Source organism: Morus notabilis, unplaced genomic scaffold, assembly GCF_000414095.1.
Source record: "Morus notabilis unplaced genomic scaffold, ASM41409v2 Scaffold399, whole genome shotgun sequence".
Taxonomy (NCBI): domain Eukaryota; kingdom Viridiplantae; phylum Streptophyta; class Magnoliopsida; order Rosales; family Moraceae; genus Morus; species Morus notabilis.
This window is the reverse complement of record NW_010366583.1, coordinates 272,702-289,712: the sequence shown is the minus strand read 5'-3', so window position 1 is coordinate 289,712 and position 17,011 is coordinate 272,702. Positions and strand designations below refer to the sequence as shown.

The 17,011-nt window shown below is 30.9% G+C and overlaps 1 protein-coding gene across 2 annotated transcripts; it reads right to left on the bottom strand.

Moving 5' to 3' along the window:
* Window positions 1-6,213: 6,213 nt before the first annotated feature.
* LOC112094019 (cysteine and histidine-rich domain-containing protein RAR1) lies at window positions 6,214-13,698 on the bottom strand. Of its 2 annotated transcripts, XM_024173906.1 has the most exons (7): window positions 13,451-13,698; window positions 13,202-13,204; window positions 13,002-13,084; window positions 7,566-7,729; window positions 7,107-7,327; window positions 6,882-6,982; window positions 6,214-6,363 (listed from the first exon to the last, which is right to left on the bottom strand). In XM_024173906.1, the coding sequence occupies exons 1-6, from the start codon at window positions 13,553-13,555 to the stop codon at window positions 6,890-6,892; spliced, it is 669 nt and encodes a 222-aa protein (XP_024029674.1). In that variant the 5' UTR covers window positions 13,556-13,698; the 3' UTR covers window positions 6,214-6,363; window positions 6,882-6,889. The 2 variants fall into 2 exon arrangements, with proteins under 2 accessions (XP_024029674.1, XP_024029673.1); XM_024173905.1 differs by lacking the exon at window positions 6,214-6,363 and having other exon boundaries at window positions 6,689-6,982.
* Window positions 13,699-17,011: the final 3,313 nt, after the last annotated feature.

Here is a 17,011-nt window from a genome sequence, read left to right as displayed (position 1 = left end):
AAAAAAACAATTTTAATCATTTTTTAATATCTTCATAAAAATTATTTTTATTATTTATTATTTTTATTTTTAAAATATTTATTAAATAAATATGATTTCTAAACTCTCGTATCGCAAAAAACACGTAAAAACATTTAAAAAAAACAATTAAAAATTAATTACAAACGCAACAGTTGTTTTTCCAGTTTCTTTAAAATCCCTTAAAAAATAATTAAAAGACCCTAAAATAAATTATAAAGTAAAGATGAAAAAGGTCTGTGCGTAAGATGGAAACGGGATGCAGCATCAGGCAGAGCAAATGGTGCAGGGCAAGACACGTGGCAAACTCTGAGGGGAGCTAGGCCTATAAGTTCATATTAACTTAATAAAGGAAACGCCTATAAATGATCCTATTGTGCTGCGGCAGCACTAGGTGGGGCCAGAAGCAGAGTGGTACAGAACCCTATCAACAACAAAAACATAGCCGGCGGATAAGCCGCCGTCTATCTGCCGTCAGCAACGCCGTACTGCCGGCGTGACCTAATTGTAGGTCCCACAGTACCCCAGAAAATACTGGGACCCACTATCAGATTGTGAATTGTGAAAAAAATATTGGGCTGGTTTTAGTGAAGATGGTATTTTTATTAGGTGTGTTTAGAACTCGTTTTATAATTATAATTTTTTATATAAAAATAGAAATGAAAATGTTTTTAATTCTAAACATAAATCATTTTAAAAATATGTTTAATAGTTTTATTAAGATATTATTTTTAGTATAAAAAAATTTACTAATGTCTTTTTTTCTCTCTACTCGAGAGAGGAGAAATGGAAACAAAAAATAAAAAATGACTAAATCATTTTTTTCTAATTTTACACTAAATTAAAAAATTATTTTTATTTTTATTTTTTATTTTTAATTGTGTTAAACAATATTTTTCTCCGATTTTCATTTTTTCTTTCTCAAAAAACGTAAAAAATAAAAATAAAAATAACTTCAAACGCAGTCATTGTTTTGTTTTTCCTCCCGTATGCTAATATATTGGTGGATTAAATTTTTTGTCTATCAAATTTACATAATATTATAAAAAAGGTAAAAAAGTATATAGATTTAATAATTAAAAAAAATTAGTCTATCAATACGTGTCAAAAAATCTCCTTAATTATTATTCATGTAAGAGGTCTAGCTAGTTAAAAATTGTATTCTTATGAACAAATTTTAGAAGAAAAAAATTATTTTAGAATATTTTATTATAGTAAAATATGCTCTTAATTTTTTGTGTTTTTTATAATATTAATATCTCGACGTTTTTAAAAACGTCTTTTAATACCTTGAATTTGTTTTTGAAATATAAAATAACTTTATTATCTTTTTATTTAATTAATAAAAAACTAATAGATCTAAAAAAAATTATGAACCTTTTTATTTTGTTGCTTTCTTTTAAAAATATTTTCAAGATTTTTAAAAAAAAAATATATACTTATTACTATTTAGTTGATAAGAATAGTAGTTTTGACATTACATGTCTCTAAAATTAATGTGAGAATATCAATAAGATATTTTAAAAAAACGTTAAAGTATTGTTTTAATATTATTAAAAATACATAATACTAAGAGTATGTTTCGCTATAACAAGATATCAAAATGATTTTATCCTAATTATAAACTTTAGGTTATGCTTTTATTGTCCATGTTAGGTTCGCACACACGCTAAATAATAAAAGCCTCTTAAAACACGCAATTGTCATAATTTTTTTTTCATTTTTACCTTTTTTCAGTTTTTATTTTCTTGTATGTTTGTCTTTTATATATTATTTTGTCTCTTATTGCAACTGTCAATTATTATTTTTTCATTTATACCTTTCACATTTTTCTACTTTTTACTTATTTATTATCTATTTTTTTCTCTTACTTCGAACTTAAAAAAAAAAGATAGTTAATTTTTATTATTTATACCTTTCACTTTTTATACTTTTAACTCACTTATTATTTACTATTTTCTCTTATTTAGAGTTTAAAAAAAAACATTTTAATTGGTGTTTCTATTACACCTTTCATTTTTTTTTTACATTTATATTCTTTATCTTTTGTACTTTTTACTTACTTATTATCTATCATTTTCTGTGACTTACAATTTAAGAAAAAAGCAATTTAAATTTTGTTTCTATTTATGCCCTTTATTTTTTCATTTTTTTATTTATTTTTACTTGTTATCCACTATTTCTTCTTACTTAGAATTAAAAAAAAAATGTTTTGGTTTTTATTTACATTTATGTACTTTATCCTTTATACTTTTTATTGACTGTTTTTTTATTTATAATAAAAAATGATCAAATTACATAATGTTTATATTATGACGATCAAATTATAATTAGAACTTATTTCTCATCATAAAATTATTTTTTTAATAAATAATAAATATAATAGTCAAATTCATGTCTTATTGTAAAATTGGTAAATTTCAATAGATAAACTATTGTTACTTTTTAATTGAATATTATTTTGATATAAATCTAATCATTACAAAATGTATCTATTTATTAGTAGAGTAATCTTTCACACCTTTATTGCAAAAACTTTTATTTTAGTTTTGTGTTTAATAATGAAATTTTGGTAGTTGATTATTTTATTCCTATTTCCCTGGGACAAACAGAATGCCGTGTAACGATAAGTAAGATTCTGGTTTCTCTTTCTTTTTTATTTGTCTCTTATAAGCCGACAATGCAATGGTTAATTACTGAGGGTTGAGTGTTGGCTACATTATCTTAATAATGCATTATAGTATTTCAATCAATAATGCAAACTGATCTTTTCATACTTTTAAAAATTATACTTATAAATCTTAATTTTGTTAGTCATGCCAACTATGTCCCAAATTAATAACACCGACAAAATTATTTACGTAAGAGTATCATCAATATAATGCTATAATTAACGTATTAATTGTAAATTTAATATTTAAGTGTAAAAAATACTCTCTAATGCAATGCCATCTATTTTGTCAAAATTTTCATATGCTATACTTTATGACAAATTTATCACAAAGTATAACATATGAGAAATTTGATATTTGATTTTTATTGGTTGAAATGTTTTTAGTTTTTCACGTAATCAATGCAACTTTTACATTTTCTAATTATTTTAAACATAAAAATTTATTTATACAATTTTTAAAACTTAATAATTATGAAAAAAGTAAATTTAGCATCTCAAATAACATTATACATTTGAGTAAGAATAAAAATAACATACTATATCACACTTTTTTATAATAAATATACAATTAATATTAACATTAAGTGCCAAAATTATAGAAGCTCACAGAACAATTTACCAAAGCAACAAAAATTGAGAGGATAAAATATATAAAAAAAAAAACGTATGGCTCACATATCGGTGTTATTAATTGGAATGCATTTGATAAGTTTACGGTGTTACCCAAACTTCTAAATTTATAAGAACTCTTAAAACGAAAAGTTTAAGGAAAAAAAAAAAAAACAAAGCTTTATTTAGTACGCTAATATACCGATAGATCAAGTTTTTTTAACCGTTGAATTTACATAAAAATTAAAAAATATGCAAATTTAACGATTAAAAAAACATGACATATCCATATACTGATGTACCAAAAAATTTCCCTTTTAATTAATAAATGTATTATTTTTAAGTGGAGAATATTTATGATAGAATATGTATTTTTGCTCCATTATAAGAATTGTTATTTTTAACTGTTAAATTGATCTTTTACCGAATAGATTTACACATGTCCGCATAAAAAATTTTCACGCACATTGTCTATACTTCAAATTGGACTATTAAAAAACTATTATAACAATAAAAGCTCTACCAGTGAAACAAAATTACTTTCTTCATATGTAAATATGCCTTTCTAAGAATATGTTTGGTTTATGTATTAGAACTATGTGATTAGAACTATTTTTGATTTACGTGTATTTTTTATAAAAAAAAATATTATAACAAACTATGAACTATAATTCAAATCAGGGGATAAATTTCCCAACCAAAAATTTTTATTTTGCAACAAATAAGACACAAATGGGCAGAGAGATTAGAGATGGAGTATGACGCCAAGAGGGTGTCAAACTAGTCAAAGACAAGATATAGAAGCAATTCTTCAAATTGAACTGCAATGTAAAGGTCGAAAGGAATGATTAGGGACCCACAGTTTCTGGTTAAGTTATAAAGGCAAAATTGATAGTACCCATCATAGGACCCGTGACAACTAACCCCTCTCATACTACCTTACCTTATTCAAATTCTTTATACTAAAGTCCACTAATAATAATAATAGTGATGCCAATAATAATAATAATAATAATAATAACAATAAATAATGATAAATCTCCACACGGTATACCCTTTTGCTCATATCTACTGCCATATAGAGCAATTATGATGAGAATTCTTTTTTAAGGATATTAGCTTTATGGCGTTTGATTTTGTTGGATGTTGAAGTTATGAGACGTTTAGTTCATGGATTAGAATTATGATATTAGAATTATTTTTAATTTATGTGTATTTTTTATAAAAAAAAATACTGTAATAGACCACGAAACATGATTCAAATCAGGGTACGAATCCCCAACTAAACAATCAGTAAGGATCACTTGGCAGTTGGCACGGCATGATATTGAACCTACTTTAATGTTTCATTTTCACACCAGACAATTATAAAACTAATGGTTATGCCCCCCAAATCATTAATAAAATTTAAAGCGGTTTTTAGTACAAATCTTCTTCAATGTCCAAATAGCAATATTGAAAAATTTTATTTGATTGTTTATACTTTACACAGGCTATTAACTCCAAACGCATTTACTACTACACTGGTTCCGACGGCGCTTTCAGTCTATTATTGAATTCGGGTGCTTTATTCCCCTGCTTTGTATTCAAAAGAATTGAAAATGATCACTTCGAATAATTCAAAAGCAGTAATTGGTGTCTTTTTTATTTTTTATTTTTTTAAAAAGCAATAATTCTATTTGCATGCAGGGGCAGACCCTTCCAATTTGCAGGTTGCCCTTTCCATGGTGCCTCAAAAAATAATTCTTCCGGGTGACAGGATTATAATAAAAGTACTTTTTTCGGTAGGCTAATCTATTAATAAGTTAAGTTTTTTATCCGTTAAATTTATATAAAATCACATAAAAATTAAAAAATAAATAAATTTAACGGTTAAAATAGCTCTACAGAAATTGGATCTGTTACTTGACTTGTGAACCTCTGTACATAATCTATCAGTATGTCAAGCGTACCAAAAAATCTTATTATAAGAAATTAATAAATAAATATTTGTTGATTATCACTAACTAATTTTTAAATATGATTCTCTTAAATGAGATCACACAGACAGAGGCATGGCCAACTGAATCAATCTAGGCCAATAACTTCTGGGCAATTGTTGCGGCCCAAAACCGGACATCACACGTTGCCATTGACAACGAGGTTATTAGGGGAGATGTCCTTTTGGGTATAGATCGATTTTTGCAGCACAGGGAAAAAACTAACCTTAATATCTACCATGTTTAAAAAGAAAAAATGGAGAATTTATCCGTGTATGAATCTAAATTTTTATCTTTTAATTTTAATAAATATTTTTTTATTAGTGTAATTATTTAATTAAAAAAGTTATGAATTAAGAGTAAAAAATAAAAATTCTGACTCATGCACTTTTAAGAAATAGTTGTTAAGATTATCCTGTCAAAAAGAGAGAGAGAGATTAAAGTATACAACTAGTCTATTTTTTAATAAACTAGTGTTTTAATAGAGAAACTTAAATAAATTGCTACAACTAACACAGAATTGGAGTAAACAACTAGCTTACTTCTGAGTAAACCATTGGTTTGAAGAAAGAAAAAACGCAGCTTGGGGAAAGAGGAGAGCATCAGACGCCGATGCACGGGAAGGGTTGGAGAGATCACAGCCACAATGGAAGAAAGAGAGGAAAAGGAAATAATAGAAGAAAGTGAGGGCTACGATTTATTTTCGTTTTAGTTTTGACATTTTAAATGTTGAAACTGATGAGTTCGAAAGGAACAAAACAGGAGTAATTTTTCTCTATGTAACTATAGGAGCAATGTTAATTGACCCCTCATTGGAGAGTCCAAAAAATACTCAATTATGTGTGTTTATATAATGTTTTCGATTGGTTAAGACACTAATATATAATTATGTTCAAATAATATTTTGTGGAGTATTTCAATATGCTTGTGTTAAACCAATATAAAGCCGATTAAAGGTTTTTATTTTATTATTTTTTCTTAAATATTAACTAGTCAATCCAGAAATCTCATTACTAAAATATAATAGTCTTTCCACCAGACGGCACCGTTAGAGGGGAATCAGATTAAACGTTGAACTGCTTTCTGCAAAAAAAAAAATAAAAAATAAAAATAATAATAATAAAGAAAGAAAAGAGGTTGAACTCAGAGACACAAGCCTCTAGAAGGTTAGAATTATAGTTGGGTGGATTAAGTTCTCTTTCATGAATTCCAAACTCCAAATATTCCAACACACTCTAAGAACCAAGGACTTTTCCCACATAACAATTTGCACCAGCCCGTTTAGAAGATATACTCTTCTTGATTCTGACATTTGAAATTCAAATTTTTTTTTTATAGAAAAACAATGTAACAGAATCAATTATTTGAGTTTGAATAGATGAAACAAACGGGCCTTTAATGATTCAAATTCTTCCTCATGAATAATGGAATAACTTGCCGAGAAATACAGGTTTCGAAATTCATAACTTAGAGTCAGAGCAAAAAAAAAAATAAATAAATAAAATCACAACTTAAAAGGAAAAGGAAAGACAACATTCAGGAGTTCAAACTATGAAAAGAGCAATAGCTGAAGATATATATCCTTTGCTCTAAAAACTTGCCGTTTTCGTCATGAGGCATCCGCATTGTGCCAACCCTTCGTGCAAGGAGGAGTGGCCATGAACTCGTCGAATTCCGTAACATGAATGTCGCAACATTTCCACTGCAATTTTTGACATAAAAGACGAGAACAAAAGAAAGTTGTTAAAACCTATACTCCATAAGTAGAATAATAAACAAATGGAAGTTTAAAGTAGGTTTAGTAGTTTAGGTATACATATACACACCCCTCTCATTCGGTCATGGAAAACAGCAGGCCCGGGATGGTAACTGCAGGCAGAATCGTGATTATCCTTTTCTTTGAAAGCTTTCCCACATCCTTTGTTTTTGCAGGTTTGGGGCTGGTTTATATCCACAATCTTTGTTGTGGGAGCGGGGAAATCCTGAGCTTCTGTATTGTTTTCGGCTGGATCTACAGGTTTCGGATTTATTACTTTGGCTTGTGAACCTGAGGGGAAGGAAAAGAGAGTAGGTTTTAAGTTCCAAAACTGATGAAGAGTCGGACACTGCTAAGAAAATACTCAAACATAACCATCCACAACCTCATTGTATAAATATACACTATCAAGAGTATTAATTTGCATCTTCTTAGATAAGAAATACTGAAACAATAACCAAGACACAATAGGAACGAAAGATTAACAGTGTTCAAATGCTTAAAGCACAAAGCGGATAAATGAGATTACCATGATCCGAGCAGAAGAAACCTTGCCGGCATCTAGAGCAAGACTCTTTTGATGGTGCACTAGTTGCAGCCGGAGCTGAATTATTAGAAGAAACCGGAATCTTCGGACTAGCCACTGGTTTTGCCAACACGGGTTTCTCCGTTGTGTGCTTCCCGGTTTTACATCTTCATCCACCAAAAAAAAAAGAAAACACATAATTTTAGGGTCCTTGTGATCCAAGTGTGTTTATCAAATGCAAACATATGAGCAATCTATAATATTAAAACATAGAACTTTTGTATACGTTTATGGAATGCTACAATTTGGTCATAAAAATCCCACAATTTTACTGACAATAAAATATGGCTCAAAAGGTATTAAGTTTGTTAATTTAAGTATAACCAATGTAATAATAGTTTGTTAGTCTTGCTGAGCTGTCATGTAGTTTGTTATACTTAACAGAAGTTGTTTTCTTGTTTTATGAGCTTTTTTTATGCATACAAGCTATATATATAGCTCTTCTGTAATTAGTTGGAATGAATGAGAATTATCATTTTCTCACAGTTTTCTTTTCTTCATCGTAATATGGTATCAGAGCGAAAATACGCTTCGCTTTTCTGATTGATTTCAGTTTCCGTTTTAATTGTTTTTCGATTGATTTGTTCAATTGTCTATTCGGTTGATCATCGTTTTCTCCGTTCAATCATCGTTTCTTCGTTTTGTTTCTGTTTTGTTTCGATGGCGAATTCCAAAGCTGATAATGGCAAGTCTGCCATTGACGATCCTTCAAGTCCTTACTTTCTGCATCATTCGGATGGTCCAGGTTTGATTCTAGTTTCTCAAGCTCTTACAGGGGACAATTATGCTTCGTGGAGTCGAGCCATGTTGATTGCTCTCTCTGTTAAGAACAAGTTAGGGTTTATTGATGGATCTATAACGAAGCCAAACGAAAATGATTCTAATATGTTAACTTTTTGGAGTAGGAACAATAACATAGTGATTTCATGGATCTTGAATTTAGTTTCTAAGGAGATATTTGCTAGTGTGATTTTCTCTAAATCTGCACACGAGATTTGGCTGGATTTGAGGGATAGGTTTCAGCAAAGTAATGGTCCGCGAATTTTTCAACTACATCGCGAGCTGGTGAATCTGATGCAAGATCAAAATTCAATTAGTGTATATTTTACAAAGTTGAAAACAGTATGGGATGAGTTGAGCAACTTTCGTCCTTCTTGTTCTTGCAGAAAATGTACCTGTGGTGGAGTGCGAAGTCTTAATGCACATTATCAAATGGTGTACATGATGTCATTTCTCATGGGATTGAATGACTCGTACTCTCAAATTAGAGGTCAGTTGCTGCTCATGGATCCTCTGCCTCCCATTAATAAGGGTTTTGCATTTGCTGCTCAAGAGGAACGTCAAAGATCTATTGGTAGTACTGCTAGTTCTGACATTACCAATACTATGGCATTTGCTGCCAAATCTGATGAACATAAGTATGAGAAGTCTAGTGCTCAAGGCAATGGAGGCTCAAAGTTTTATAAGAAGGAGAGGCTATTGTGTACACACTGCAATTTTCGTGGCCATACGATTGATAGGTGCTACAAGCTTCATGCTATCCTCCAGGATACAAGCCAAAGCAACAATATGGTGAGCAACAACATAATTCTGTACATCAAGTTTCAAGAAATGAGGTTAAGGTGGATACACAGAATTCTAGCATCTTGCTTCAGCAGTTGAGTCCTGCTCAATGTCACCAATTGCTGACCTTGCTATCCAATCAGCTGGCACAGTCCACTAAGGTGTCTAATGATCAACCTGAAACTTCGAATGTTACTTGTGTCACAGGTACTTATTCATCAGTAGCTTTGAATACTGTTTTATCCATTTCAAAGCATTGCATCGTTGATTCTGGAGCTTCACGACATATATGTTCAAAGGCTGAGTTTTTAATGTTCTTGAAACCTATACAGAACTCTAGTGTTAAGCTGCCTAATCATACTAGTATTCCTATTTCTATGTATGGAGATGTGAGAATAAGTTCGAAGATATTGCTTAAAGATGTGCTCTTTGTGCCACAGTTTAGATTCAATTTAATTTCAGCGAGTGCACTGACTGCTGATACAAAGGTGACTTTGAATTTCATGTCTGATTCCTTTGTGTGATTCAGGATATCAGCACCAAGAAGATGATTGGCAGGGGTGATAGGCTGGATGGTTTATATGTTCTGGATGCTAATAACTGTGGTTTGCTGTCTACAGATTTAAATTCTGGTTCTCATTTGTTTGTTAATAATGTCACCGCCAAGATTTGACATGTTAGACTTGGCCATTTGTCTTTTAAACAATTTGTATGTTTGCAGAAACTATTGAATGTTGATGCTTCCAAGATTAATAATGATGGTCCCTGCTATGTTTGTCCATTAGCTAAACAACGCAGATTATCTTTGATTCTCATAATCATTTATCTGCTTCTGCTTTTGATTTGGCGCACTGTGATATCTGGGGTGCATATCATGTTTCTTCACATGCTGGTTATAGATATTTTTTAACCTTGGTTGATGATTGCACTCGTTTTACATGGGTCTATCTACTCAAACAAAAGTCTGATGTACTTTCTATAGTTCCTAAGTTTTGCAATATGGTACCGACTCAGTTTAATGCTACAATCAAGAAGTTTAGGACATATAATGCTCGAGAGTTGGCATTTACTGAATTATTTGACAGACTTGGGATACTACATCAGTTTTTTTCTGTGGACACACCACAACAAAATTCTGTTGTTGGACAGAAACATCAACATCTACTGAATGTTGCCCAGGCTCTATTCTTCCAGTCAAGAGTGCCAATCAAGTTTTGGGGTGAGTGTATTCTTACTGTCACTTTTCTGATAAACAGAACTCCTTCACCCTTGTTACTTAATAAAACTCCTTATGAGTTATTATATGCCAATATGGTTGATTACTCTATTTTTCGAGTTTTTGGATGTTTAGTTTTTGCATCTACACTTAGTGGCTCATCGAACAAAATTTCAGCCTAGAGCACGCGCATGTGTTTTTCTAGGCTACCCACTCGGTGTTAAAGGATATAGATTACTGGATTTACAATCTAGGGAAATTTTTATCTCTAGGGATGTGGTTTTTCAGGAGGAGATTTTTCCCTTTCACTCTATAGGATCTAATGATACAATCCTTTTCCTGACTTAGTCTTGCCTAATTCTTCTGTTAACAATCATCATGAGGTTTCTCCTGGAATCTCTGATTTTGGTTCTACTGAAGATACTCAGTTGCCAATGGTTTCTGAGGTACCTGATTTGTCTTTAAGAAGATCTAGCAGACTTGTTCAGCCTCCTTCTTATCTTAGAGATTTTCATTGTAATAATTTAGAGTTTGATTCTTCATCCACGGTTCTTTATCCTTTGTCCAAGGTGCTTGATTATAGCAAGCTTTCCACTTCTCATAGGCAGTTTGTTATGAGTGTTTCTTCTACTATAGAGCCTCAGTTTTATCATCAAGCAATTAAGCATGCTGTATGGAAGGATGCCATGAAAGATGAATTAACGGCTATGGAGGCGAATCATACTTGGCAGATTGTTCCATTGCCTAAAGGAAAACATTCCATTGGTTGTAAATGGGTGTATAAAATTAAGCATAAGCCTGATGGTTCGATTGACAAGTTTAAGGCTCGTTTAGTGGCCAAAGGTTTTACACAACATGAGGGAGTTGATTTTTTTGAGACCTTTTCTCCTGTGGCTAAGTTAGTCATGGTAAAAGTTCTATTGGCTTTAGCTGAGAGTCAGAAATGGCATTTATCTCAACTAGATGTTAATAATGCTTTCCTCGACGGTGATTTGTTTGAGGAAGTTTACATGGATCTTCCTCTTAGATATGGTAATCAGGGGGCGAAAGTTTCTAATGGTGACAGGTTGGTTTGCAAACTCAACAAGTCCATATATGGCCTTAAATAAGGTTCGTGACAATGGAATTCTAAGTTTGCTTGTGCTTTGATCAAATTTGGTTTTGTACAATCCAAATCAGACTATTCTCTATTCACTATGGGAGATGGTAATTCTTTCATTGCCTTACTGGTTTATGTTGATGATATCATCATCACTGGACCAAACTTTGAGGTCATTGATCACTTAAAAAGGTTCCTTCATAGTCAATTCAAGCTCAAAGATTTAGGCCTTCTGAAGTTTTTTCTTGGTCTCGAGATAGCTAGGTCTGCTGTTAGGATTGTGCTTTCCCAAAGACATTATGCTTTGCAGTTACTTGAAGATTCAGGCTTTCTTGCTTGTAAACCGTGCCAATGGATGCAAAGGTTCAGCTATGTGCTAATGAGGGTGTTCTTTTATCTGATACTTCTCGGTATAGAAGGTTGATTGGCCGGCTGCTATATCTCACTATAACTCGTCCTGATATTACTTTTGTGCTTCACAAGTTAAGTCAATATTTAGCAAAACCACGAGCGCCACATTTGCAAGCAGTTCATCATTTGCTTTGCTACATCAAAGCAAGTCCAGGACAAGGTCTCTTTTACTCTGCCACTTCACCAGTTCAATTGAAGGCTTTTTCTGATGCAGATTAGAGTTCGTGCAAAGATTCTAGAAAGTCTGTGACTGGTTTTTCTGTTTTTGTGGGTGATTCTCTAGCTTCTTGGAAGTCCAAGAAGCAAACTACGGTTTCTCGATCTCCGGCTGAAGTTGAGTACAGGGCATTGGCATCCACAGTAAGTGAATTGATCTGGCTAAGACAGCTATTATCATATTTTCGCCTGGATTTGTCTTCTCCTACAGTCCTCTTTTGTGACAATCAGGCTGCAATTCATATTGCTTCCAATCCTATTTTTCATGAGCGGACTAAACATATTATTGTCATTTTGTTCGTGATATGGTTACTAAAGGTCTGGTGAAGCTCATGCTAATTCGATCTCAGCATCAACTTGCTAATCCCTTCACTAAAGCTTTGTCTTGGTCGTTGCTCCATTCTTTCTTATGCAAGATGGCCATCAAGGATATTCATGGTCCATCTTGAGGGGGCGTATTAAGTTTGTTAATTTAAGTATAACCAAGGTAATAATAGTTTGTTAATCTTGCTGAGCTGTCATGTAGTTTGTTATACTTAACAGAATTTGTTTTCTTATTTTACGAGCTTTTCTGATGCATACAAGCTATATATATAGCTCTTCTGTAATTAGTTAGAATGAATGAGAATTATCATTTTCTCACAGTTTTCTTTTCTTCATCGTAATAAAAGGAATTGAACCTACTTTCCAAAAAAAAAAAAAAGAATTGAACCAACTAAGCAAAATTCGTAATTCTCAATTCCCTGTTCGAGAAATACGACATTGAAGCTAACCAGCTTTAAGATTCTTCTTCTTTTCTTAATAAAGTACTCTCTATACTCGATAGCCAATGCTGGGGCATAAATATTAAACAAACTTTGAAGAGAGGACTTACCCTGGAATTTGTAAAAATAAGCTGAAATCATGACTTCTCTTCTTGCAGCAACTCCACTCTTTCATTCCATTATGAAAAATAGGCTGGAAATTATCAAGCAAAACAATAAACAAAAACACAAGATGTAATATCGACTTGAAAAAAAAAAAAAGGAAAGCATTTTGCAGAAATAGCTGAATAAAAGCATAAATAAGACTTACTCCCTAACAAATTGAAGATGCCCACACCAAGCAGCCCAATCCAAGCCCCAGAGCGAAAGACAATAAAAACAATTCATAAGTCAGTTGAAAAATTCAGAGCAAAAAAAATAAATTTGTTTTTTTATCTCTTTAAACAAAGTGAATCGTACAAAAATATTGAGGCTTAATAATAGGTTATTAGATTGGAGAAAAGCATAACGGAGAAGATGGCAGAAGAGAGAGAGAGAGAGAGAGAGAGAGAGAGAGTACAGAATCATGGTATCGACAGGAACCGTCGAGGTTGTCGTCATCGGAGAACATGGCATTGCAGCCAATTCGCTGACATCGAACCTTAACCGGCTGTTGGTCCGCCATATCTAGATCACTGTTGGTTGGGTTTGGCCTTTGGGAATCTGACCGTCTTTCAATTCAATCTAAACTAAAAAAGAAGGAACAAGAACACCGTCCACGCCAATCAAGACTTCTTTCTATTTTTATTTTTATTCTCTCTCTTTTATTTCCTGAACTGAAAACTGGAAACTGCGCGTTCGTTTAGCGTTTGGTTTATATATTTAAAATTATTTTTATTTTATATAAATTTTTATAAAAAAAATATTATAATGAATCATGAATCATAATTTAAATTATGACATAAATTTTTCTTTTAAATACTTGATTTTTTTTCAATTTTAGGACAATAAAATTGACGAACAATTTTTTATATTTAATAAAGATAAACATGTGTCTATCACATGATAATTTAAACTTTTACAGAAAGTGTTATGTTATATGCAAATTTTTCTTTTTATTACTATTAAAACTTATTAAAAAATAAAATATTTTGCACATTTTATAATTATTATGTAAAATTTTCTGTTAGTATGCCATAATGGTGTGATTACTTAGGCTAAATTTTAGAAATAACCATTTGTCAAATTTACTTTAAAGAATCAAAACTGTTAAAAAATATAAATATGTCTAAATTAAAAGTTTAAACACCAAAGTATTACTATGCTCAAAGTTCATTGATTAACAAAACTATTAACCCCGCGAGATCATTGTTGTTAAAATATAATATTATGCTGATGATCAGTAAACTATATGATGAATCATTTCACAGAGGAGAACGTTAAACTTTAATTAAAAATTGAGATATAATTTTATATGAGAGTTTTTTATTATAATAAAAAAGTTAAATGTGACTGTTTTTGAGAATTTTTTACTGTAACAAAATTTGAATTCTAAACTTAAATGGATAAAATGAACGGGACTAACGTATATTCAAATTTTCAAGTCGAGCTGAGATGTAATTTTATGTGAGAATTTTTAACTATAATAAAAAAATTAAATATGATTTTTTATAAGAATGTTTAACTGTAGCAAAATTAAAATTAAAAATTCAAATTGTTAAAATGAACGAGACCCTTGTTTATCGAACTATAAAAAAAATGTGATGGAATGCGTAATAGAATTAAAAAAAGTTAAAGTAATTAGATTAAATGTCATTTATTTCCTTTTAAAGTGTTTACTTGAAAATAATTTCATTCTCTTTCTTAAGTTTACTAAAATTAAGAATAATAATGCTATGAGAGAATTTCTTTGGTATTTTCTATTTTTTGAAAACATCGACTTTTCCTGTTTATCAACCGTCATATTTATATTAAATATGATCAAAAGTCAAATCATATTGAAAAAATAATTCACATCTGACAGCTGATAAGAAGAAAACATCGGTGTTCTAAAAAAAAGAGAATACCGGTGTTCCAAAAAAAGAAAGAACGCTAGAGAAGTTCTCATATTATGAATGTAATCACTAAAATGTATTTTTATACAATTTGACAATCATTAACTATAATGTAATTCATTAAGCTATATCAGTAAATTTAACATTTATTCTCTTTGTCGAAGGAAACAATACTAAGGGAGTGCTAAGATTGACATTCTCTTTTTTCATTTTCTATATTGTGTAGGACCCATTAAATTTTCATTTTTAATTTTATAAGTAAATACAGATGGGAAAGAGAATCGCCTATCACTTTCTCTTTTCCTTTGATGCAAAGTAAACATGCTCTTAGAGTAGTTTTTTTATCCTTTATTTTTAATTAATATAGTCATTTAATTAAAAAGAATATTAATTAATAATAAAAGATAAAAATTCATACTCATGCAGTCTAAAGAGTGGTTTTTGTTTTGCTAAATCAGTTTAATAGGTAGTTGTCTCCTTTTCGTATGATCTTTCTTTGGGTTTCAGTTCCAGCCTTTTGGTAAATTGTTGGACTCCTCTTCAAATTATGATTTTAGAAATTGTGCGTAAATTATTTTCTTTTAAATTTTAAACTTTTTCTATTTTTTTTAATTTATGATATGAGACTTTCTCTAGTGTTTATTTTCTTTGAGAATATCGGTATTCATTGTTTATAAGCCGTCAAGTCTGTATTAAATCTGATCAAAAGTTAAATCAGATTGAAAAAGTAATACAGATATGACAGTTGATAAACATGAAATACCGGTATTCCCAAAAAAAAGAGGGAAAACCAGAAAAATTCCCTTATGATATAATGCTTTTCTCTTTAGAAGAAAAAATGCAAATGGTTAATTCACTTTCTATAAAATTCTAAATCAAGTCATTTATTTTTCAAAAAAGAAAAAAAAAGATATGCATATATAAAATAAAGAGAGTTTTTTTCGTACGATTAGAAAAACAAAGGGTGCGTTTGGAATTGGTTCCAAAACGTTTTTGTTTTCTGTACGAAAATGAAAATGAAAACGTTTTCATTTTCATTTTTGAATTATTTCTGAAAATGCGTTTGGTAGTTTTATTTAGAGATTGATTTCAGTTTTAAAAAAAAACTGAAAATGCGTTTGGTTTCATTTTTGAAAACATGTAATAGGTATTTAATATATTAAATAAATAATAATTGAATCCTAAATAAAAACACTAATAATTAATAAAATAATTAATAAAATATGGAAATTACAATATATTAGCTTAAATTATTGTCGCCTATACGAATCCCACATTTGATTAGCTAGATGATCCCTAAAATCAACCATGTAATTACGTTGTTGCCGACCATCCATTTCAGATGTTTCTGCTTCTTGTGCATCCATACCATGTTGTTGTTCCTGTTGCCCTTCTTGTTCTCCCTCTCTTTCAATATCTTCTACGGGCAAATCGACCTCATATTGTCTAAATAGGGGATCATCTCGCGCGTGCAACTTAATTAAATTGTGGATCACACAACAAGCTATTGGTATACTATTTTGTCTTGGCATCCAATAATTTGTCATATGCTTAAGAATTTTAAACCTTGCTTTCAAGACCCCAAAGCACCTCTCTATGCAATTACGCAGTGAGGAGTGATAATAATTGAATAACTCTTGTGGTCCCGCTGGTTAGCCACCGTTTCTAAACTGTTGAATATGGTACCTCTGACCACGAAATGGTGCCAAAAAGCATTGTGTGTTGCTGTAACCGGAATCCACAACGTAATATTTTGGTGGGAGTGGCGCCACGAATGGGTCATCTGGATTTCTTAAAATCTCAGTTAACACTCTGGAATCAGCAGCTGATCCTTCCCATCCGGTATTGACATAAGTGAATAGCATATCAAAACTACACGCCGCCATTGTATTTTGAGTACACGAATGTTTTCTTCCTCTGTAGACTGTCTGTTGATGTGCAGGTGGGACAACCATAAAGTGTGTACCGTCTATTGCACCAATACAATCCTATTAAAATACATAAGGCGTGAGTTACAATTAATTTAAAGTTATTTGTCATATTAGTAGTATATGAGCAGAGTCAGATTGTACCTTAAACCATGGCCA

Coding starts and splice junctions, on each gene's coding strand:
- LOC112094019 (XM_024173906.1), bottom strand. CDS start 13,555: ATGGCGGACCAACAGCCGGTTAAGGTTCGATGTCAGCGAATTGGCTGC. Junction 7,730..13,001: donor TTATTTTTACAAATTCCAGG/GTAAGTCCTCTC, acceptor TGGTGGATGAAG/ATGTAAAACCGGGAAGCACA. Junction 6,983..7,106: donor TCCATGACCGAATGAGAGGG/GTGTGTATATGT, acceptor CAAAAATTGCAG/TGGAAATGTTGCGACATTCA.